The sequence below is a fragment of the Rattus norvegicus genome, chromosome 2 (genome assembly GCF_021556685.1).
Source record: "Rattus norvegicus strain SHRSP/BbbUtx chromosome 2, alternate assembly SHRSP_T2T, whole genome shotgun sequence".
NCBI classification, from domain to species: Eukaryota; Metazoa; Chordata; class Mammalia; order Rodentia; family Muridae; genus Rattus; species Rattus norvegicus.
Genome location: NC_141535.1, coordinates 226,102,535 through 226,125,100, shown reverse-complemented (window position 1 = coordinate 226,125,100; position 22,566 = coordinate 226,102,535). Strand labels below are relative to the sequence as shown.

The 22,566-nt window shown below is 39.0% G+C and overlaps 2 protein-coding genes across 11 annotated transcripts in view; one reads left to right on the top strand and one right to left on the bottom strand.

Annotated features, from left to right (window-relative positions):
- Ube2d3 (ubiquitin-conjugating enzyme E2D 3) overlaps nt 1–16,215 on the bottom strand; it is a 29,681-nt gene extending 13,466 nt beyond the window's left edge. For 2 of the 9 annotated variants that reach the window (XM_087635262.1, XM_087635276.1), the window contains exons 1-2: nt 16,079–16,215; nt 14,744–14,898 (exon numbers count right to left, since the gene is read on the bottom strand). In XM_087635262.1, coding sequence (XP_087491388.1) covers nt 14,744–14,767 — 24 coding nt within the window. In that variant the 5' untranslated portion in view covers nt 14,768–14,898; nt 16,079–16,215. Of the gene's footprint in view, nt 1–14,743; nt 15,041–15,640; nt 15,979–16,078 lie in introns of those variants that run through there. The other 7 variants (XM_087635251.1, XM_087635273.1, XM_087635246.1 and 4 more) reach the window with 4 other exon arrangements.
- Nucleotides 15,827–22,566, top strand: part of Cisd2 (CDGSH iron sulfur domain 2) — a 39,733-nt gene continuing 32,993 nt past the window's right edge. The window contains exons 1-4 of one of the 2 annotated variants that reach the window (XM_087620637.1): nt 15,827–16,090; nt 18,154–18,357; nt 19,093–19,191; nt 22,451–22,506. In XM_087620637.1, coding sequence (XP_087476763.1) covers nt 19,181–19,191; nt 22,451–22,506 — 67 coding nt within the window. In that variant the 5' untranslated portion in view covers nt 15,827–16,090; nt 18,154–18,357; nt 19,093–19,180. Of the gene's footprint in view, nt 16,091–16,489; nt 16,612–18,153; nt 18,358–19,092; nt 19,192–22,450; nt 22,507–22,566 lie in introns of those variants that run through there. The other variant, XM_087620641.1, reaches the window with a different exon arrangement.

The following is a 22,566-nucleotide window of genomic DNA, read 5'->3' as shown; positions in this document are numbered from 1 at the left end:
CACTTCAAATGTTACCTTGTCTGTCTTAAATCCTCTTTCTTCCCAAAATTCTAATTTCAGTTCCATGTCAAACACTTCAGAGCTAAATGCTCTTAACATTTTATATTTAAATTTCCTAATTAAGGTACACTTTAATTCAGTCCTTATTTTTACCTATTCTTAAAACTCACATTTGGAAGACAATGTTTCTAGGTAGAAGATGCAATTTTCACAATTTATACAAATGCATCTCCAACATTATGTGTGTATGAATCTTCAATGACCTACAATGCATTTAACAAGCACATAATACTTTATTCATCACATTTAAGTATGAAAATAGTCATTAAACAAACCAAAACAAGGCTGATTGAATGCAGTAGTAACTAGAAAGCAGTGGTAGTCTAACAGCTTCATACAGGCCAAGCCAAGCAATCTACCAACTAGCTACATTTCCAGCCCAAATTATTTCTGCCTGGTTTGGGCTCAATCTGCCAATTTTAGCTAGTTATCCTACCCTCTTATCCCTCCAAAGTAGCCAAATAATATGTATAACACATTTTGCTTAATTCCCGATTTTAAAATACAATAAAGGATCACCTTGGCTGGTACCATCAAATTATCACATCAATTCATTCAACTGACATATTAATCTTTCCTCAATAAATTTACTGAACAATTTTACAAATACAGGATATATTCCGAATAAGCTCACTTTCCTCAAGCATGTATCAAGTGAATGGAAGGGAAATTTCCAATTTAAATTCCAGAAAAACAGCTACCTCAAAGAACACATAGAATCTTATTGCTCTTATTAAGTGTATTTAAAAGATCATCATTGTAAAGTAACAAATTCAGGAAAACTAGTAAAACCAAAGCAGTTTTTAATAATATATTTTCCAGAAAGGGCAAAACATGCTGATTTGACTCAATGTTTTAAATCCTTGACATCTTTCTCCCATTGGTTGGAAATCCACAATACAGCAAATCTCCATTCTGTTGGTTTAGGAGGCAACCATTATTTAAGGATAAGTTCTGGGTTTGCAACCATCCCGTTTCTGATAGTTTTACACACACAAATAGGAGAGACTGTAGCTGCCAACTGGGCGGAGAATGGGTTAAAAGCCTATGTCACTGATAAACTTGAAGCACACCTCAGACTAAAAATGTATATCCTTAATTTATTTCTTACATAAACAAAGCTATTATGACCACCACAGAATAGCAACACACCACACTATATCCAGAATACACGCAATGGTATACCATTCATTCTACTCAGTAGTCTAGAAATCCAGAGGCGTTTTTAAGCTTAAGTACTGAATTTAGTACTAATAGTCATTCTATGTATTTTAGATATGATGATTTATTGTATATGATGTACAATAAAAAAATTCCTAGATTTCAAGTATGAATACTCTATCATTTAATACATTGTTAAACACTTTAAGTCCAAGACCATATAGTATCTTATCCACTTGCCTCTGCTCCCCAAGTGCTGGAATTAAAGATGTACTCTATTACTCCTACTCATCCCCCCTTTATTGAAGTACATACAACTTAAATTCTCAGTTATGTCCTGCACTATTTAAAAAACACTTAAAGGTCAGTAAATTCAGATTTCTAAAATGACCACTGGACTCTGCCTATTAAATCCCTGCATATTTTCCCTATTATAAATTCACGGTCAGGTTTAGGCCTCCTCCCACTTAAGGTATTTACTGGATTAAATATGCCAGAACCAACAGGCACAATGGTGCATACCTTTAATGCTAGCACTCAGGAAGCAGAATCAGGCAGATCTGTGAGGCCAGTCTGGAATACATAAGACAGGTCTCACAAAACTCAATGTCAGAATTGGTATAGAGGACCTTTTACTTTGTATACTTAGCAGATGCTGCTCTGGTTTCCTTACTAAAAAGCACATGCAGTTAACAGAATTCTCTAACATGATTAGACTAGCAAGCCTCATTTCCTAATTCTTTTCACACAAACACCCCCCTTTTAAAGGCCTGCATACAAAGGTCAATGATATAGAGGTTCAGATGAGACCCTTTTAATGAGGTCTTTTCCTCCAACCTATGTGAATGAAAATAACACTTGCTGTTTCTGCTTACTGCATGGTATGTGCTAACCAGCTATGCTATGGCAATAACCTCTGGACTAAGAAATTAGAAATGTGATGTGCAAACCAGGAGTGAGTAGAAGGCTTAAATTAAGAGTCAACATTCATGAAAGGCATGATAGCACAATAATTTTATCTCTTTTATAATACTAGTGGTCTATTACTTCTCTTTAAATGTTGAGATTTTTGTGATTACATGAAAAAACTAATGGCTAGTATGTCAAACACAACAGGAAATGAGACCTTTACAAATACAAATAGTGTAATGCACTACTATATTAGATGGGATAAAGACAAGGCTGCTTCTTTTTCTCCTGTAACCCTAGAGACAAATCCACAACTGCCTCACACACTCAAGGCAAGCTCTTTAGCAGTTTACCATAAGCTATACAAAACCGAGACCATTCAAGAGTATGAAAAAAAAAATGTCATTTCTGTGCATGTATGTGTATCTGCAGGAGTTGATATGTACTACATTCATCTAGGTCTCTACAGAAGCCAGAGGGCAACAGATTCTCTGAAATGGCAGTTATAGGCTATTGTGAGACATCTGATATGCGGGCTGGGAATGGATCTTAGGCCTAGTGTAAGTCCTCTTAACACCAGAGCCATCTCTAGTCACCAACAATATTCTTTTAAATGAGGAAATTTCAGGAGCACTTTTAAACTGTTGTGATATATCCCAACAAAAATGTAAAAGGGCTAGTGGGATGGCTCAGCAGTAAAGAGGACTGGCTGCTGTGGAGGACTCAGGTTCAGTTCCAGCACCTGACACCCTCTTCTGGTCTCTGTGCACCTACATGTGTGGTATTCACACACATACACATACCTTCAAAAATATATGATGGTTGTTAAAAACTTACAATTTTGAGAGCATATACTGAGCAATGCAGCATGAAAAATGCCTTTTCCATCCTAATGCTGGAAACACAAGCAATGCTGTTTGTTGTCTTGGTTTCAAAAGCTTACATGCAAAGTGACAAAGTTCCATTCTGACATGGATTTGAGTTCTCTATATTTTTTTCCTTCAATCTACTCAAAATCTTTAAAATTGCCACTCAACTGGTACAGAAAAACTCAGTTTTGGAAACTTAAGTAAAATGAAATCATTTGTGTACACATACGCTTGTACACAGGCATGTAGAACCTGGGTTTGTGAGCTACCATGTAGATGCTGTAAAGCAAATATTCTCCTGAAAGAACAGTGTTCTTAACCACTGAGCATCTCTTCAGCCCCCACGATGGTAACTACTCCTATATTGTATTTTGGGAAAACAACAACAAAAGCCTTTTCTTTCCTGTGTTACCCACATTATCTTATGTGTTCAACTAATCCCACCTCAGCTATAGTTGCAAGCCCAGTGAAAAATTAGATTTTAAATACAACTTTTAAATAATGCCACTAAAATGTCTCTAATCTGTTGATATTAAGCGACAGTTGGTGATGGTGGAAGACACCGGCGATCCCAGAATTAAGGTTAAAGTAGGAGTAACATCGGAAGCCGAAAGCAAGCGTGACTCTGCATCAAGACCTGGTTCACAAATGAACGGATAATCCAACAATGCAAAGATGGAAAAAACAATGGAAAGTAAAGATAATGGCAAAAAAAATTCTTGATGTAAAAAAATAAAGCACGAAATCAGAATTAAGTAAATCTGGTTAACATATGAGTGAAGCAGGCAGGTAGGTAGATCCCACTCAGTTGAGTTCATCAGGATATGAAAATCTTGACTGGGGAAGACACCCCAAAATTAGGATTGGTTGGCATATAATTCTGATGATAAAATCCTAAGAATGTACTCTGAAATAATCCAACATTAAGAAGAGATTGCACACCCTCAAAGTGACTAAGAATCTCAAGAAAAAGGCAGTAAGCAAGAGACTTTTAACACTTCTATCAATTAGGTAAATTTGACCATTAAATACTATAAGAGTGAAACATCTAATTGTTCAGGAACTATGCTAACAAGTGAATTCAACAGACAAAATAGTCCTTCTATACCCTTGCCATTCTGCTTCTGAAACATAGGGCCAGCTGCTTATATAGTATTCAAACAGCAAAGATCCCTCATCTATAATCTTGATTCCTTTATGCACTTCGCCAAGAAACATGCCATACTATTTTCAACATATTCAATAAGATAAAATTCACCTTAAACCTGACTGGTTTTACTGAAATACTGTACTGGGGAAAAAATATTAGGGGCTAGAGAGGTGGTCTAGTAGATCCCAGCACTCACCACCAGGCAGCTCACAACTACCTCTAACTCCAGATACAGAGAACCCAATGCCCTTTCCTGGCACTGGAAGGCAAGGAACGTCTCTCCGCACACATTCAGCCTAAAACCTTAAAAGAAAATCATACTAGGTAAAAATGTTAATTACTCAGGCAAGTGAGTTGTTTTATAGGAATATTTGAGACAGGAAATGTCTCAGCCTTCATATACACATACACAATTTTGAAACAACTGCACATACAGAAGATATTGTGAAGTCTAAGTCTAAACACAGAATTCAGGTTTATTTCATATATACCAGCTATGTCAAAGGCACTTTTAGTGAAGCCAGTTACAGGATGTTAGGTGTACAACCTTCAACTTAAAGTTTTAAGGTGTGTTCTAAGTAGTTACTTTGGACAGACTCTTTTCAAGTATTCAACTCTTTTTAAAAACTGAACTTTGTTGTTTTTAAATTAACCAACTATCTTGTATTAAACAAGTAACTTTTTAAAAATGCATCAGTCTTCAAGCTGGGTATAGAGATGCATGACTTTAATCCCCAGGAAAGGCAAGTGGATCTCCATAAACGAATCTGAGTTTGAAGGCAGCCTGGTTTATATAGTGAGTCCTAAAGACAGTCAGGGCTACATAATAGAATGACCCTATCTCTAACAACAAAACGTTATCAAGTCCACAGAAAAAGCTTTCCAATCCCAGGAAAACCCAAACTTTTATTACCTACTAAATACTCACTGTACTTAACACTCAAGATGGGGAAAAAAAAAAAGTACACTACCCCAAACCCTAGGACCCTGTCCCATAAAATAAGGATCTGAATTTTCAAATATTTAAATCCTACCTGTGCAATACAGAGAGTAGGCCGGAAGTATGTATGTGCTTTCTTCTAATGTTATCAGTTTAGAATTTTTAAAAACTAACTAGCCTAGCTAGACTTATTATTTCCTATTTTGCTTCCTCAATTTTAAAACAGGATCATCTTTTTAAATGTAATTTTTGAGAACGACTTAAATTATGACACAACATCAGGCACACAACATACCCACAAACCATCTATCTAGAAGCCGAGCCTCAGTAAGTATTTTTGATTCATTTCTTCATTAAACAAAACAAAACTGCTTCATAAATATGCTAAATAAAATAGCCCTAGCTCGTTTAAATCTCCAGACTACAGGATAAATCTTTGTTAAAATAGCTTTTTAGAATTTTGAATCAAGTGTTAAAAAGTATTTTAAATAGGCAATAGCTTGATCAAGTGCCTGCCTCACAAGCATGAGGAGGAACTGAATTACCTTCCACTCCTGACATAGGCCTGGTGGCAACCCTGGTGTTAAGATAGGAAAAAATATTTCTAAAACTTCCTGGTCAGCCCTTCTAACCTAAGCAGTAAGATCCACGTTCCACTGAAGACCTGCGTCAAGACACAAGATGGAGAGAGAAGAGACTCTCCCAGTGTTGACCTCCAGGTCTCTTTAACAGGCAGGTATACACATGTAAATTCACACAAAAGGTACCATTAGATAAGCCTTTTGAATAAGAAAACTAGTTTTCTGCATGCTATTTGTCAATCAGTGAACCTTTAAATGCGGCCTAGCTTCACCATTCCTTTAGAATTTCAGACGGTTCAGCCTTTTATTTCCTTAACTTCAGGCTTTTGTTACTTAAATAATTTTCTTCTTTCCCTTTCAAATAATTTCAAAATGTCTATTTCCCAAATTTCCATGACCAAAAGACATCTCAGCAGAAATAATCTAAGATTTAAAGTCAGTAAGTTCATATACTAAAATCTGCTTTATATTCAACACAAACTTTAGGTTGGGGTTTTAATAATAAACAAAGGAAATCAGCAGCATTTATCATTTGGGAGGTAAAGACAAGGATTATGCACATTTTGGGATATGTGCCTCAAAAATAAATGGGGAAATGCTATTCTAATCCCATTTCTTGTGTTTTATGTAGTACCCACCAATCATAATCAGATCATACTTTTGAGATAATAGTGGCATTTGAATTCTTAGTATGGATGGCTAATTAAGCAAGAATTTATATCAAGCTAGTAAGAGAAAGATGGATATTAAATAGAAACACCCAGGTAATAGTAGGAATTGACAAAGTTCATACGGCTTAGAAATTTTCCTAGATCAAACACTAATATAGTTTAATAATCAGATCAATTAAGAAAAAAAGTTTTGATTAGGACTTTTAAGAGCCCCCAGGCATATACCAAAAGTAAGGAGTTACTGGAGTTTGAAGCATGATGAACTGAATTTCTTGAAATACACTGAAAGTATACTATCAAAAGGAGGAAATCTAAATCACATCAGTTTGATCTACAAATATTATTTTACTATAGATCAAACTATACAACAGTGTTCACACGATCAATTCCCCTAAAGTTGTTCTCTGTTAACTCTTCACTCATACTGTACTCAGAATTTATGAGTATAGTGATTCATAGAACTTTAAAAAGATGTACTCGCAAAAAATAATTAAAAAAAAAAGATTGTATTTTTGCATGCATGTATACATGCATGTATGTCTCCACACCACGTGTGTGCCTGGTACCTATGGAGGTCAGAAGAGAGCATTGGATCCCCTAGAAGTGAAGTTACAGAAGAGAGCATTGGGTCCCCTAGAAGTGAAGTTACCGACGAGGGTTGTGAGTCACTATACAGATACTAGAAGCAGAATCAAAATCTTCAAAGAACAGATTGCCACCTCTCCAGTACCAACATATATGATCTTAAATGAAAATTAATTGAGACAATGGTCTGTTTCACACATAGAAAATTCAGGTGTGTTCTTGGCCAATTATTATATAGACCAACAAAACCAGAAGCAGTTGTCTAACAGTTATTAGTAATTGCTAAAGGCTCTACCACCTCTTTAGGAGCATAAAATAACTAACTACCAGTAAGAAGAAACCGTACCACCTATTTGAAAAGAATTATCTTTCCATGAACCACTTCTTTTGAAATTTGGTAATCATGTGGTTTAACATGGAGAACTAAGCCCATTTCCTACTGGCAACCTATTCATTTTTCTTTAAGAACCTGAGAGACCTACTAAGAAGCCAAGGAGGGGTTGGGGGTTTAGCTCAATGGTAGAGCGCTTGCCTAGCAACCGCAAGGCCCTGGGTTCGGTCCCCAGATCCAAAAACGAAAAGCCAAGGAGACCACCCCATCCTTTCCCAATCCAGAGAAGTAAGATCCTAAAAGCTCTCACATGGTCTAATTCACCTCAGTAGGTTAAAACCCCACAAAAGTATTTAGTACTACAATTAACAGCACATATGTGATCTATTTCTTGAACAATTTTTGCTTACCTTGCAAGCAGCCCAGCAAAACTTTGTATTTGTATACTAAACTCTCAGTGGCTAGATTACTGAGACGAGCAACAGGTATAATTATTACATTCTTTTTTTCAGAGCTGGGGACCGAACCCAGGGCCTTGCGCTTCCTAGGTAAGCGCTCTACCACTGAGCTAAATCCCCAGCCCCAATTATTACATTCTTAAAGATTATTTGAGTGTTTGCCCTCGGAGAGCTCAAGAGGAAGTTAGATTGATGCCCTAGAACTGAGCTATAGTTGTGAGCAGCCATGTGGTGTTGGAAAATGAATAATCCTGGTCCTCTATAAAGAGCAGCATGTGCTCCAAACTGCCGAGCTATTATCTCTCTAACCCCCAATTTTTTGTTTAAAAAAAAAAAAAAAAAAAAAAGAAAGAGGTATTTCTAAGAAAAAGCTCATAGAGTTTAAAAGGATCCTTACTCCAACCATTATGGGACAGAGGATCTCTTTTGACAGTTCATTGTTGAAAATAGGGTATGGCTGACAGCAAGTACTATACCTATACACAGTACTGTGTATTGTGGTAGTTTTTTTTTTTTGGGGGGGGGTAATGTGTTTGCACCTCTATTATCTCTGTATCTTAGATGGTAAGGACTGTGCTATCAGTAAGATAGCACAATAATCCAAAACTACAGTAACAGCTGACCAAATTATTAAAAACACTCAAAAACCTAAAGGAAAAATACAGGAAAAAAATATGATTTGTGTATTCAGACATCAGATTTGTGACTGATGAAGATGTACAACTGCATTAGGTAAGCCTCAAGTAAGATTCCATATCTATCATAGTTTATCTTAGACCTATGAATTTATTTTCAATGACAAACATTACTTGTATGTCATATCGGCATAGCCAAAAGGAAAGCACTTATTAAGGGGAACACGATTAGTAACCCTGTCATTAAGGCTAACTTCATAAACCCATTCAACTTTGTAGAGTTCTGCTACAACCCAAAAGGCCTATCAAATTTTAATTCAAAGGGGTTGGGGACTTAGCTCAGTGGTAGAGCTCTTGCCTGGCTCAGTCCTCAGCTGGGGAGGCAGGGGGGAGGGAATTTACAGTGACAAATCCAAATTCATGGATTACATCTATATACTACTGATCCACACCGTTCTAGTATCAGTTGTTCCAATTTGATACCATCTTATATTTCAGCATATAACTAATAAGAGGTAATACAGATTTTCTACCAGAATCTTTACTACTTTACAAAGTTAATTTCCTGTATTTTACTTAGTTCTTTTCCAGAAGTAAACCTGACTTACAACAGAATCAAGACTGCCCTTGCTGTATACCTAGTTTGAGTAACACTACTTAAAGACAGGAAGCAGGAATAAAAAAAACCTCTAAAGTGTTGAGATTAAAAAAAAAAAGAAAGAAAGAAAAGAAAAATCACCCTCAGCTGTCCATTACAACTGCAACACCAACTGAATTTCTTACATAATATGTGTAACTAAACTATCAAATAGTTTAGTTACTTATATTGATATTTATCAATAAAGTATCTATTTATTGGTATCTACTATATTTGACATTTACTTACATCTCAAATTGATTTCTGAGAAGTCTCAGAATGCATGGTTGCTAGCAATGAATTCTAAAAGATACTTGCTTGGCAAAAGATTCTCATCTGAGCAAACGTTACAGAATTGTAGACAAAGATTCAAAAGGAATTATCAATTAGCTGGCACAGTCTAGATGGGAGGATGAAGTGTGAGCAAGCCCAGAAAATGACTCCACTGCCAAGAAGCCAAACGCAAACCACAACAACTCCCCTTTAAAACCCAGTTTGTAACCTTTCCAGAGAAAAACCTTAAGTTTCTTTTATTCTATGGATTAAACAACAGGTTCTGTGCAATATGCTGCCTTACATCACCCACAAGGCATTAGCTTCCTGTTTAGTTCTAATTATAGGTGAGACAAGTATGTTTGTTTATTAGACAAGGTTCTAAGAATGGCCTGAGTGAATAATACTAGTTTTCTTTCTTTAGATCACCCTTGAAGATAAGTCACTTAAGACTGTTCAAAAAAAAAAAAAAAAAAAACTAGGCCTGGTGACATGCAAATTTAGCCCTATTAAAATTGTATCTCAGAAATCTTTTTGTAAGTAGTTTTGGAATAGACCAAGAAAGTTTTAATCCATGAAAGCAAGTCAGGCATTTCGCAAATATGAAAAACAAACTTAGCAGTTGTCTATTGGTAGTTAATATCCTTTTGTTAGGATTAATGTGAAAAGCATTTCCATCCTACATCTAAACAAGAAATACTAAGTCACAATTGAAAGAGCTCTAAAGTCAGGACAAATGTAGCTCTGAAAAGTTACCTGAACGTCCCTGGAAGAATAAACTCGCATGTCTAAACAAGGTGTAAATAAAATACAAACTTTTGCCCTTCTCCACCAGATATATTAACAAGCCAGAGGCTAACTTGTTTTGTGCTGAAGACAGGGTATATAACTACAACCCCAAAGTGACCTCCAGTTTATACTGCCATACTTTAGTTCCCAGAGTGCAGCAGGTGTATACTATACCCTAGTTGCCTGAGGAGTTTTAAAAATAAAATATTATAAATGCACTCATTAACACTAGTGAAATTTTAACTAAGATCATGACGGCAAGCTCACAAAATGATTGTGATACAGGATAACAAAGAATTTGACAAACCTTTGAAAATAAGTTGTACAAAGTGATAAACATACTGTGTTTGTTCCAACCAAAGCAGAGTCTTGATTTTTGTATGCAACTGTAACTCCAGTGAAATACTTTGGGTTTCTGAGACAGAGTTTCTGTTGTCCTGAACTCACTCTGTAGACTAGGCCAGAGATACACCTGCCTCTGCCACCCTGGGATTAAAGGTGTACACCACTGTCCAGCTCTACCAGAAGTTTCTAAATCCCCTAATGAACAATTTCAGAATTATGTCTGTTTCTAGAGATGATTTATAAGACCAAACATTGTTGTAATTCTTAAAAACAAAAAGCAAACAAACAAAAAAAAAACCCCTAGAATCTTCTGAAATAAAAATGTAGTAATGTCAAAAACCTACCTAAGCAATAGCTCTTGTATACAGCAGTAGAATTTCTATTAAGAACCAACCACAGAGCAGTGGTGGCACATCCCTGTAATACCAGACCGGAGGCAGAGGCAGGATTGCTCCCAAATCCAAGGCTAATGCTTTGATTACATAGCCAAAACCCACCTCAAAAACAGTGCAAAAATAAGTAAACCAATAAAGAAAAGCACATCAAGAGGAGCACAACCAGCCTGGTCCTGTAATCATTATTGAGCACTCAGAAGGCCAAGACAGGGCCAGGCCAGCCTTTGTGTGACACAGACTCAAAATTTAATCTGAAACTTTCTTTTCTCTATTTGGAAGCTATGGCTGATGAGATGGCTCAGTTTGTAAAGGTGCTTGCCCAGATGAAATGAAATCCGGAGTTCAATCTCTAGAAGCCATGGTAAATTAGGGATCTGACTACAGATGTCCTCTGAACTCCACAACCATGCAAAGTGCTCCCTGCCAACCAAATCAATTCTTTGAGAATTGATTTGAATTTTAAGAGGCACCCAAACCTAGGAAGCAACAAGTAAAAATTGACACTAGTTACACAAGTAGCTTTCACCAGTGCTATGAAGAGTATTCAACAAAACCTTTATGTGCATAGCAAACACTGGATTTAAAATAGCAGATAAGCATGATGAAGAAAGGGAAAGATAGTGTGTCACAACTGCTTTATATCAAACTCAATACTGGGACCACTGGATGATCACCTTTGTTCACCTAAGTATTCTTTTACAGTATAAATAAAACTTGGGGACCAATAAAAAACAAAAAAACCAAAAACTGGACCACAGGAAAAGCCTATTATCTTACAAAACTTGAAATACTATTTTGTTTACTTTAAAAGAATCCCAGCACAGCAGTTTCTAGCCCTTAAAGAAACTATACAAGAATTAAATACATTCCATTTGTCTGCATTTATTTATAAATTAGTTGTAAATTAAAAAAAAATCCGCCTATTTTATGTGAGGTAGAAGACAGCATATCAGAAAAAACTAAAAACAAAACAAAACAAAAAACCCACATTTATTTAGCAGAATTTTAATGGTACAAAATTCGTGTTTGGTGGTTTTTTTCTTTTTTGGTGATGACCTTACTAGAAATTTATTACTAGTTGTGTGACTGAACAAGTCAAAAGTCAACTTCTGCTACTTCAGGGAATGTCTCATATGGCTGTCTTGAGGCCTATTACACATCAGAGCCTATGCTAGGACTTAACTATCACAGAAATCCTAATGGTGTAAAAAAGCAGTTGTCATCAGAACAACTTGGAATTAGAAGGTCTGGTTCTAATCCCAACTCAGCAACATTGTCAACACCTGGTTCAGTTTTTTCTTTTAACAATGAATTTTAATTTTCTTCATGGTGAAACTTGTCAACTGTACTTATGTTTTCACGTTATAAGAAAACTTAAGAGTTATGAAAGATTACAAATACTTTAAGATAAATTTTTGTTTGCTTGTTTCATGCTAGATCTTCAATGTAAAGTTCTAAAAGTCCCCCAATTATGTAACAGTCATTCTGCTTTGTAGCAGTAAATTTTCTTAAAGTTCCAAAAACACAGATTTGGAATTCAGCTGCTAAAATACCCATTTAATAACAGCACCATACTACAATTTAGTCCAAATAATTACAAACACAGCAAAAGAATACACGTATGGTTGTTTGGTGAGCTAAGAAACAGTCAAGCAAACACACAAAAGAAAAAAAAAGATAAAAGTATCAACTTATACCCATTTATCACTAAAGCTCAGTTGCATTTTAATAAAAATAGTAATGGCTTGTTAACACTTGTTTAGGGGGAACCAGAAGAATAAATTCTAAACAGGGAACAATACAAAAAAACCTCATGACAATACTGCCTTAAGAAGAAAAGGATCCTCCTTCTGTACTTTCACAAACTATTCCTGCATCTGGGTGCCATTTTTTAAGTTGCTTCATGGTTCTGACAGTATCTGAAGGAAAAACCATGATATGCTGGAATACCCTACAGGTAGAAGCATCAGCCATTTGGCATATAAACAGTTTTCGAATATAAAAAATTTACCTCTTAATATCCATACATAATTCTTTAAACTTGCAAAAATATGTTTTCTCTTGCCATCCCAGTAGCTAGAAAAATTCCTAGTACAGATTAGGCAAATTGATAAACTTGCTTAGAGTCTGATTCTATCTCATGTTTTTTACTACAAATGTTTACACTTAACCATTACTGCCTCGCTAGAGCTTTTAAGTCATTAAAATGTTGCCAAAGCAGCTGAGTATCACCTGTAAAAAGAAAAAAAATCAGTAAGACCTCCCTTTAAAATGTTCGTTTTACACTATGGATCTGAAATTTGATTAACACTGAATGATATAGTTTCTGTATTAATTATGCTGTAAAGCACAATAATGCATCTCTAATGTGAGGTTCACCCTCAAAATTGTCACACTAAGTGGTAATTTTAATGTTATCTATTATCTATTTGAAGTCTTGAATTCTAAGGTTTTCTTTCTCTTTCCATTATCATCAAGAATACAAACAGTTCAGTTAAGTGTTTTGCATAAAACCACAAAGATTACCAGGATGTCCTAAGAATTCAAGATTCAACAACAATATATTCAGGTAAGAATTAACTTTTCAGAAACTACAGCTTTTTCCAATCAAGCTGATCAAGATATATATATGTATATATATATATATATACACACACACACACACATATATATATAATATAAAATAACTACAAATACAGTAGTATTAGACCTATAGTCAATCCAAGTCCTCGCCTTTCCACAGAACTCTTTAAAAACTGTGCTAAGTCAAAGTTTCTAATACCGAACCTTCCCATTTTGTCTTTTCTATTAGGACTGAGTTTACTCCACATTTTTTTTCAAGTTGGCTGTAAATACTCCACCCTCTCGATTGTGAAAGAACCAAATACAAAATACACACACACACACACACACACACACACACACACACACACACAGAAACTTAGTCTGAGAGTTTGAATTTAGGTTTAGTCTTGGGAGCAGAGGCTCTGAGAGCTCCCTACAACCGGATTAAAAAAACTAACGCTTAACAGAGACCATTATCTTATAGTTAGAAAAGGAGATGCCGGGAAGAGCCTGAGCCAGTTAAAGCAGCCGCCATCTTAAAATGCGGGATAGAAGTTAGAGCAAGAAAACGAGACAAAAACCACCAGAGAAGTGGCTCCACTTACACTGTATTTCTGGAAAAATCGTAGCTCTTTCCAAATTAAAGCAACGACTTATCAAATTCTAGTGAATTGCTCAAACAAGCCTCCTTAAGGAAGGGGGTTCTAAGCAAAGCAGTCCTCCATCCAGTTTCCCTGCACTGTCAAACACCCCCAACCCCGGAATCTTTCAGAAGGCTTTTACATATAGGTTCCTGGTGCCTCAGATACATAGCTTTGGGTGAAAGCAGCGACCACACAACACAGGAAGTGGCAACAGTGTCGGTCCACCTCCTCCCAACCCCACATACTCTTGTGTAACTGCCCAGATTTGGTTAAGCTTCTGAACAGACTTCGTCACCGCATTTTAGCAAACTGAGGTATGTTTGTCATACCCCGACTCTCAGTCAAGTTTGGAACAAAACGTCTTTCAACTGTTACATTCCTTTCTTTAGAATGCCTATAGCCTTAATAGCTAAAATGTTTTGAAGAACCTAGAATAGGAAGCAGTGCCATGGCATCTGCCGAGGCCTGTACATAATTCTACTCCCCAAACCTGACTCTTAGGCAAAAAACTGAGGAGACTAAATAAATGCCACGCTCCCTCACCCATACTAGCAGATTCTAGTGAAACAAACATTTCGCTTGCCAAAACCATTCCGTTCCGTATCTTACAGCTCATTTCAAAGTGCCCCTGCCTTCTCTTACCCCATGTAAGGTATTTTCAGAATCCAACTCTCCAGGCTTTTCTCTGGGCACCAAGCCTTTCTTCCCGCGACCCCATCCGCAACATTTAGTCCCAACAACTTACCTTATTAATCCGTTTCAGCGCCATAGTCTGTGCTTTTCGCCGGGCTTCTCACTATCCCGATGTGTACTCAAAGGTCCGGCCAAAACTCTTGATTATCCCGGCGGCGGGGAAGGATTCTCTCTTCTTCTCACACCGGCTCTGCCAGACACAGGCGCCTTTTGCAAAAACGGAGCAGATCAGCCACTCGCCAAGGCCTCAGAGGAACCCTGCTGATTCCAGAACCCTGAAAACCGTCGCGATCCGGGCAGGGTGGGGTGGCAGAGCCACCAGCTACTTATATCCGCGCTTCGCCCAGAGAGGGCGAGGGTGACGGGAAGAGCCGAGAGGTGGTTACAAGTTTAACTTCCCGGCCTCTTGAAAGGAAGAGCCCCGGGTGGGAGAGGAAGAGGCGGAGGAGAAAGGGGTGGGTGCGGGGCAGGGTCCAGAGCCCGGCAGAGGAGGAGCCCGGGCCTAGTCGGCGCTAGGCCGGCGTCACTAGGGCAAAGAAAGGCAAGGGGGAGGGGAGCGGGAGGCTCCGGACCGACGCCGGGCTTCTTTCGGTTTCTGCTTCGAGGGTCGGCGAGCCAGCAGAAGGCAATTAGACTCGCGTGTGCTGTTGTCCCCACAGCTAGAGCTGTTCTGGGTCGCCCCTGACACCACCGTACTCTCCGCCTCACGGCGCGCTCCTGCGTGCGCGCGCCCAGCCACCTCTCCACGCGCCCGGCGGCCGCGGAGCTCCGGCGCGAGGACGCGCCCATGCCCCCTCCCCCTTCAGCCGGGCCCCGGCTCCGCCGGCCTTCCCATCCTACCCCACCCAGCCCCGAGGGCTGCCCACTCGGGCCGCCCACAGCCCGGGGCGCCGCGCCGGCCCCGGCCCGTCTCCCTCCCCTTTCCCGAGCTGTCCACACCCACGCGTACAGAGGGCCGGGGCCTCCCTCGAGCTGCGGCCTCGGCCTCCTCCCCGCGCGGCAGCTGGTGCCTCCCCGGCCCTACGGGGCTCACGCGCACGGCACAGCCACAAGATGTCCGCTCTGACGGAACTACTGCCAGCTGCCACGCTCCGCCCCTCCCCCTCTCCCCCCGCCTATTCACCGCCGCGTATCCGTCCGCCAACGCCGCCGTCGCGAGCGCAGGGCGAGCTGAGGGTTGAAGGGGAGCGGTTTGCCTCCCTCGTCCAGGCCGAGTGGACGCGCCACCCTCTTGCCGTCTCCCTGTCCGAACAGCACCTTCTTACTAAACCGATCGGAGGTCGGACCGGGAGGGCGGGGGACGGAGGCGGGTCATGGGCTGAGGGGGAGGGTAGACGAGTGGCGGAAACCCTTAGACTCAGAGAAGCATCGAGAACCGGAAGGAGACCTTAGGAGGAAGGTAATGGAAGCGGCAGCTGCGCGGTTGAGGCCCCACGCCCCTCCCTACTGTGGCCCCCCGTTTCCTCACTTGGGATGGAGGCGGCGGATCTCGCGAGAACCTCGTGGCAGGCTCACCGGAGCTCCGGGTCTGCAATGACTTAAGGGCAGTTTTGTGCTCTCTTCCTGGCTTGGGGCCCGCCCCCAAATCCGCAAGTTATCGCGAGATGAGCCGACTAACCCCCACCGCCCCCCCGGCCTCTCACTGGGCGGGTCTTGCGCGGGAAGCACCGCCCCTAAATGCTTATGCTGGTGGGCGGGAGAGGAAATGGAATTCCCCAGGCTGGCCGGCGCGCGCTGACGCTGCCCTCCCTCGGGCGTCCAATCGGGAATGTGCTGTGGGAGGGGCCTCGGGGTGACTAGATGCCTTAGTCAAGGTGGAGCCGGCTCCTGGTTTCCGGCGGCCCAGGTGTTGGACATTTCTTCCCTTGCTCCTCCGAGAGGGCTGAACTGGGGGAGGAGGCTCCTCTCAAATTAGGAACGGTAATTTAAAACAGATCCAGGCTGAGTGCTGATAGCACCACCACGTGCGGATTTATGTGCGTTGTTAACCCTGAGGGACCAATCTGAGAGCAGAGGCCTGGAGGGTTCTGTGTTAGCATAACCTAAACAATGCAGCTTAATTGTGGTCGGATTGGTAGAGCCTTGCCCCCTCCCCCCGCCCTACTTGAGGCAAAGTTAGGCGTGAACAGCAAAGGGAATGCTCTAGAATCGTTTTTTCCTTCTGCCCTTTCAGTTTTGAGCCCCAAAGTAGCAAAATATCAGGGAATCTGGATTAAATCCAGTGGGTGAGATCTGTAAGTGTACCACTGCCCTGTTCTAATCTGCCATGCGTAAAATGTAGAGGGTCGTTTGTCATCGAGACTGCTCTTTGGGTAAAAAGTAAGACTTTTAACTTTTGAAAAGTATTCAAAAAGATCAACATGTTTAGAGTTTCCTAGCATCTGTAAATGACCCCTCTTAAAATGGAGATCCTTCAGGACTACATGGAAATACTTCGCATTTTGAGAACCTGTTGCAGGCAATAAATATTCTCCAACTAAAAGGCTAAAAAGTCAATATATAACCTAGGAGTGACGGTGTATACCATTATATGCCCAGGAGTGACGGTGTATACCATATGTAATGTCACTAGAGCGATTAATGGAATGCAGCTGCCTCGACTACTTCCCATAGGAATCACCTGGAGTTTCGTTTACAGTTCTGATTTTTATTTAGTAGGCCCGAGTAGAAGCCCGAGATTATACATTTAGAACAAGCACCCAAGCGATAGAGATTATTTCGTCAGAACCATTTTCTGAATTAGTAAAACGCTCAGTACTTACCTCATGCCCTATTGGACATCCCTGACACTTCCTCCTCCCTGAACAACCCATGGTTCTCTCCTGGCTAGCCAGTTGAAAGTAGAAGCAAAGAGTTAAGCGTGGCGGGTAGGAGAACCCCAGATGTGAGTTCTTGCTTACTGCTTTCTATTTATGGTACTGGTCTGGTTCAGCATATTATAGGTTTGTTTCTTCACCACCAAGTTAGATGTAATAATGCTGCTCTTTGTCATAGAGTTGCTGTTTTCAATGTCATAATGTGAAAGGATGCTGCAGGCTGTTACTGGTTTTATCAATGCCTGTTTTAAGATAGCATACAAATAATGGCTTTCCCTGTGATAGTGCCATGTGTATGTCACACTTTGTTCTTGTTACCCCCTACACACACTGCTGCTCCTCCTTGCTATCAGTAACAACTCAGATATTTAACTGTCCAATGTGAATGTGAAAAACTTTGAATAATTTATAGATTATAAAATAGATATTTATGAAAATTATGTACCAGGCACAACACGTTTTCTGTTTTACAAAGGAAGAAACTGGGATGTATTGCCAAGGGGACAGAGCTAGTAAGTGGGAGAAGTGGAATTTGAATGCAAGTATTTAACTTCAGAGTATTTACTGGATGGAATTTTATAGAAAAAGTTTTAAACTGACATCTGAATTAATTTGACTTCTTTTTCCCTTTGTTTTGTACTTTCAGAAGCCAGGGTGCACTGATTAGTAGGGAACATTGGAACCTAACAACCAGACACTCTCAACATACAGGGAGAACAATGAAGAAAACTTCAAAGAAACCAATTGTTGTTGCCCTAATCTAACAAAGAAGTACACTGAAACTTTACTGCTCTGCAATAAAGCACAGCAAACTGGGATGAATTTGTGGTCAGAATTCTTCTATCTAAAAGTATGTGGGCAGTCCAGTAAAGCAGTTGACCCTGTTCAAAATAATTTCATGTTATGAATACAACACACACACACACACATACACAGACATATATTGAAATTCATACTCTAGAGGAAGACATTTGAAGTAATCACAGTTTTAAGGAAAAGCAAACATGGTATGAGTAATTTTTATAGACACTATGATTAGGACTAGGGATATAGCTCAATTGGTGCAGTGTCTAGCATGCATGAAGCCCAAGCAAGGTTCAATTCCTAGCACCTTCAAACGGTATGGTGGCAGCGTATCTATAATCCCAGTACTTGGAGTTGGAGAGGGTGGAGGTAGTGGAGTTTATCCTTGTATCTAGCTCAAGATCTACTTGAGCTATGTAAGACCCTAACTCAAGAAATAAAACACAGTAAGGTCTAGTGGGTTAATAAAGACCCAAGCTGTGCAGTGATGATGGAAGTGAATGTTGTTCTAGTATTACCAGAACTGTAATGTGGGGATAACAGACTTACACAGTGTGAAAAGTAGGCTTGGCCAATACTGCTGTGAATCTCCTACATCATTTGTTGAAGACACACAGATTTTTCTATAGTGATTAGGAAAAGATAAGATACAGAATTTTAGCTGGGCATAGAATTGAAGACCTATAATCCCAACCTTTGGAGGTAGAGGTAGAATGTAAGAGTTTGATGACAGGAGCTGGAGAGATTGATCAGTAGTTAAGAACTCTTATTGCTCTTCTAGAGAACCAAGTTCAGTACCCAGCATCTTCATGGTGGCTCACAATCATCTGTAACTCCAGTTCCAGTGGATCTGATGCTTTTAGGTCTCCATGAGCACCAGGTATGCATGTAAGATATAAATACATATAAATATATATTTATAGACTAGACTATCTAAAAAAAAAATAAATGCACCCTTACTCAATATATACCAAATACAGAATAAAGTATTAGGAATTTATATTCAACACTCATTTGCATATTCTGCAAAAAGGTGATTTGAAGCATAAGTGAAACAAATATATGGTTTTCATTAAAATCCAACTAATTTTATACTGTCTAGTTTACAATAAATTAATTTTGTTTTAGGAAGTTGTAGTTTGGCTGGGCATGGTATCACACTCCTATAATTCTAGTAATTCTAGCACTGGGGCTCTAGAGAGGAAGGAGAGCTCCAGTTGGAGCCAACCTGGACTATATAATGACATTGTTTTAAAACAGAAGCTGTGCTTTCATGTTGAGAACATTACTTTGACATTAAATTGGCAGGGTTCAGGCTGTAATGAGCCATGCACAAATCTTTGTGACTAAAAAATAGTGTTTTTCACCACATAAAACATATATACAAATATCCATAGTAGTTAATCGTGACATTCAAAAACAAGTAACCTAGATACTTCCCAGCGATTTAGGTGACAGGTCAATGGAACAGAATTGCACTAAACAGAACAGGAACAGAACACTGGCATATAGTAGTACACACTTGTGATCCCAGGAGCAAAGGAGGATCATGAGTTTTAAGGTCAGCCTGGGCTACTACTGAGTTCTAGGCCAGCTTAGATGAGGTATGCAGAAATAAGTGGGAAGGAAAACACTACAAGCCCATTAAAATGATTTTTGAAGGAATCCCAGCAAACTAAAAGTAAACAGGAAAGCTTTTTTTCCCTCCTTGGCATGAAAATACTTTCTTATGCATACGTGTGTGCAAACAATTATTAAGCAATTATCTTTCCTACTCTGTCATGTTATATAATTATTAGCACTTCATTGGTATTTTAAATATTGTTAATTTCACATAGTAGTCAAGTTAGAAGAAAAGTAAACATTATTCAAGGGCCTTGTCTGAGGAAGGGACAAAGTACTCAAATCTATGTAAAAATTCTATGATGCCTAACTTTGATGGAGCACTCAGACGTGTCAGCTTGACTGGGTAAAAGAATGCCCAGATGTTGGTAAAACATTTCTGGTGTATCCATGGTGTATTCTTGGAAGAGATTATCCTTTGAATCAATGAACTGAGACCAAAGAAGACTGCCCTCAAAGCAAACAAAATTTCAATCCATTTATATTTTGAGTAAAATAAAATGGCAGGGGAAGATAAATTGTTTCTCATACGCCCCTTCTCTGGCCCTCAGATAGACACCAGTACTTCTGTTTTTCTGACTTTTGGATTCACAATGAAGCTTTCACTGCATTCTCCCCTCTCCCTCCAGGCCTTCAGACTAAGGTTGAATTCTACCACTGAATTCCACCATTTGCTCATCATTTAGGCAGCATATTTTGGGACGTTGTGATCTCCATGATAGTGTCAGAGCCAATTCTACTGTCTCTTTTGAGAACTCTAATTATTTTAAATGTCCCTCTTTGCTCACGTATGACAGGACTATTGCCTTAGAAGACAGAATTCAGTCTTATACTATTATACTCTTAGTTTCATAAAACTTTTGTATTTGTTATCTTGAAATACCGTCACTGTAACATTGTTCCTATATTTGAAAGGCATTTTGCCTTTCAACAAACATTTATTTACAAGTACAGTTTTTTAAAAAAGCTCAGAGGTTGTTTTAAAAATAACCATGGTGAGATGGTTCAGTAGTTGAAAGCACTGGCCTCTCCTCCAAGGACCTTGGTTCTATTCCCAGCACCCACATTGTGGTTTACAACCATCTGTAACTCGACCCATAGGATCAATGCCCTCTTTTGGCTACCACAGGCACTAGAATGCATGTAGTGGACAGACAAATATAAGCAAAATACCTATATCCATAAAAATATACACCAAATCCACTTATAATGCAAGAGGTCTTCTTGATGTGGGATCCAATAGGTTAAGTGCCTATCTATAATTGTCACCCAATGACTTTTATACATTTGAATAGGTTGTATGGGGTTCTTGAAAGAAATGTTATGTTATGGTTCTTTGGTTTTGTTTCCTTTAAGATTAGGTCTTACTATGTAGCTCAAGCTGACCTCAAAGTTGTTATGTTATGAGCTGGCCTAAAAGTTATGAATTTTCTGCATCAGCTTCTGGAGTGCTGAGATTATAGGGATGTATCACCATGCCTGGCTTAGACCAAATGTTTCTCACCAGAGCAGTATTAATGTATCTAACTTTTCTTTCCTTTTTTTTTTTTTTTTTAAAGATAGGGTTTTTACAAGCCCTGGGCATCAGTGGAACTATGTAGACCAGCCTGGTATCAAATCACAAAGATCTGCCTGCCTTTACCTCCCTATCACTGGGCTAGAAGGTGTGCACTACTATGCTGGGCTTAACCAAAGGAAGTTGATCAGAGAATATGTCTGTGAGGAAAAAAAAGTTGTTATTAAGTGAAAAAGTAAGACAAAGCTAAAAACAAAAACAAGGAAAACTCAGATAGAAAAACATTGAAAGTCTCAAGATGATCTAGTGAATTTGGGAAGCGACAAGTACTTTAGCTGTGTGTGCCTATGTATACATTCATTATTAAGACTGAAATATGTGACTAAATATGAGATCCTTTTCTGAAGTGGATGTGATAGAACAATTTTTTTAATGCAAAAAGACTTTATTGGATTTCATTCATAAAATGATGCCTATGATAGCCATGTAGAGGATATATGGAAGTGTGTTGGAAGAGTCTTTGAGAAGCCCACACCATGCTCTCAGGTACAACTCTCTTCTAAGTACCTTTCTTTTAACCTGTATGTTTACAGTGTTAAATATAACCTGAACTTGTAAGCCAAATAAACCCTTTCTTCTTTAAGTTGTTTTTTTGTCAAGGTATTGAAACTTTTGATAGTTCTGGTCGTTTAGAATAAAGGTATTGCTTTTTTCCTTTTCTTTCCAAATATTATGTCACAGCTTTTTTTTTTTTACAGCTTTATGGAAGCATAAATGGCATGTAACAAATTATTGTATAGCATATAACTTAGTAACTTGCATTTGTGTATACCAGTGAGAAAGTACCATTTAAAATAAAGAAAGCAAGTTACTTTGTGTTTTCCCATCTACCTTTTCAAGGGATACCACTTACATGTTTTCTTTTTGTAAATTAATTTGCATTCTCTTTTTCAAATATTTTCCATGTCTTAAAATATTTGTTTTTTGTTTTATCTCTCAGGGCATGTGTGCCATGGTCAGAAGACAGTTTTCAAGAGTCAGTTCTTTCTTTCCATGGTAGGTCCTGGAGATTGAGTTTAGACTATCAGATTTGGTGGCAATCACTTTTACCTGCTT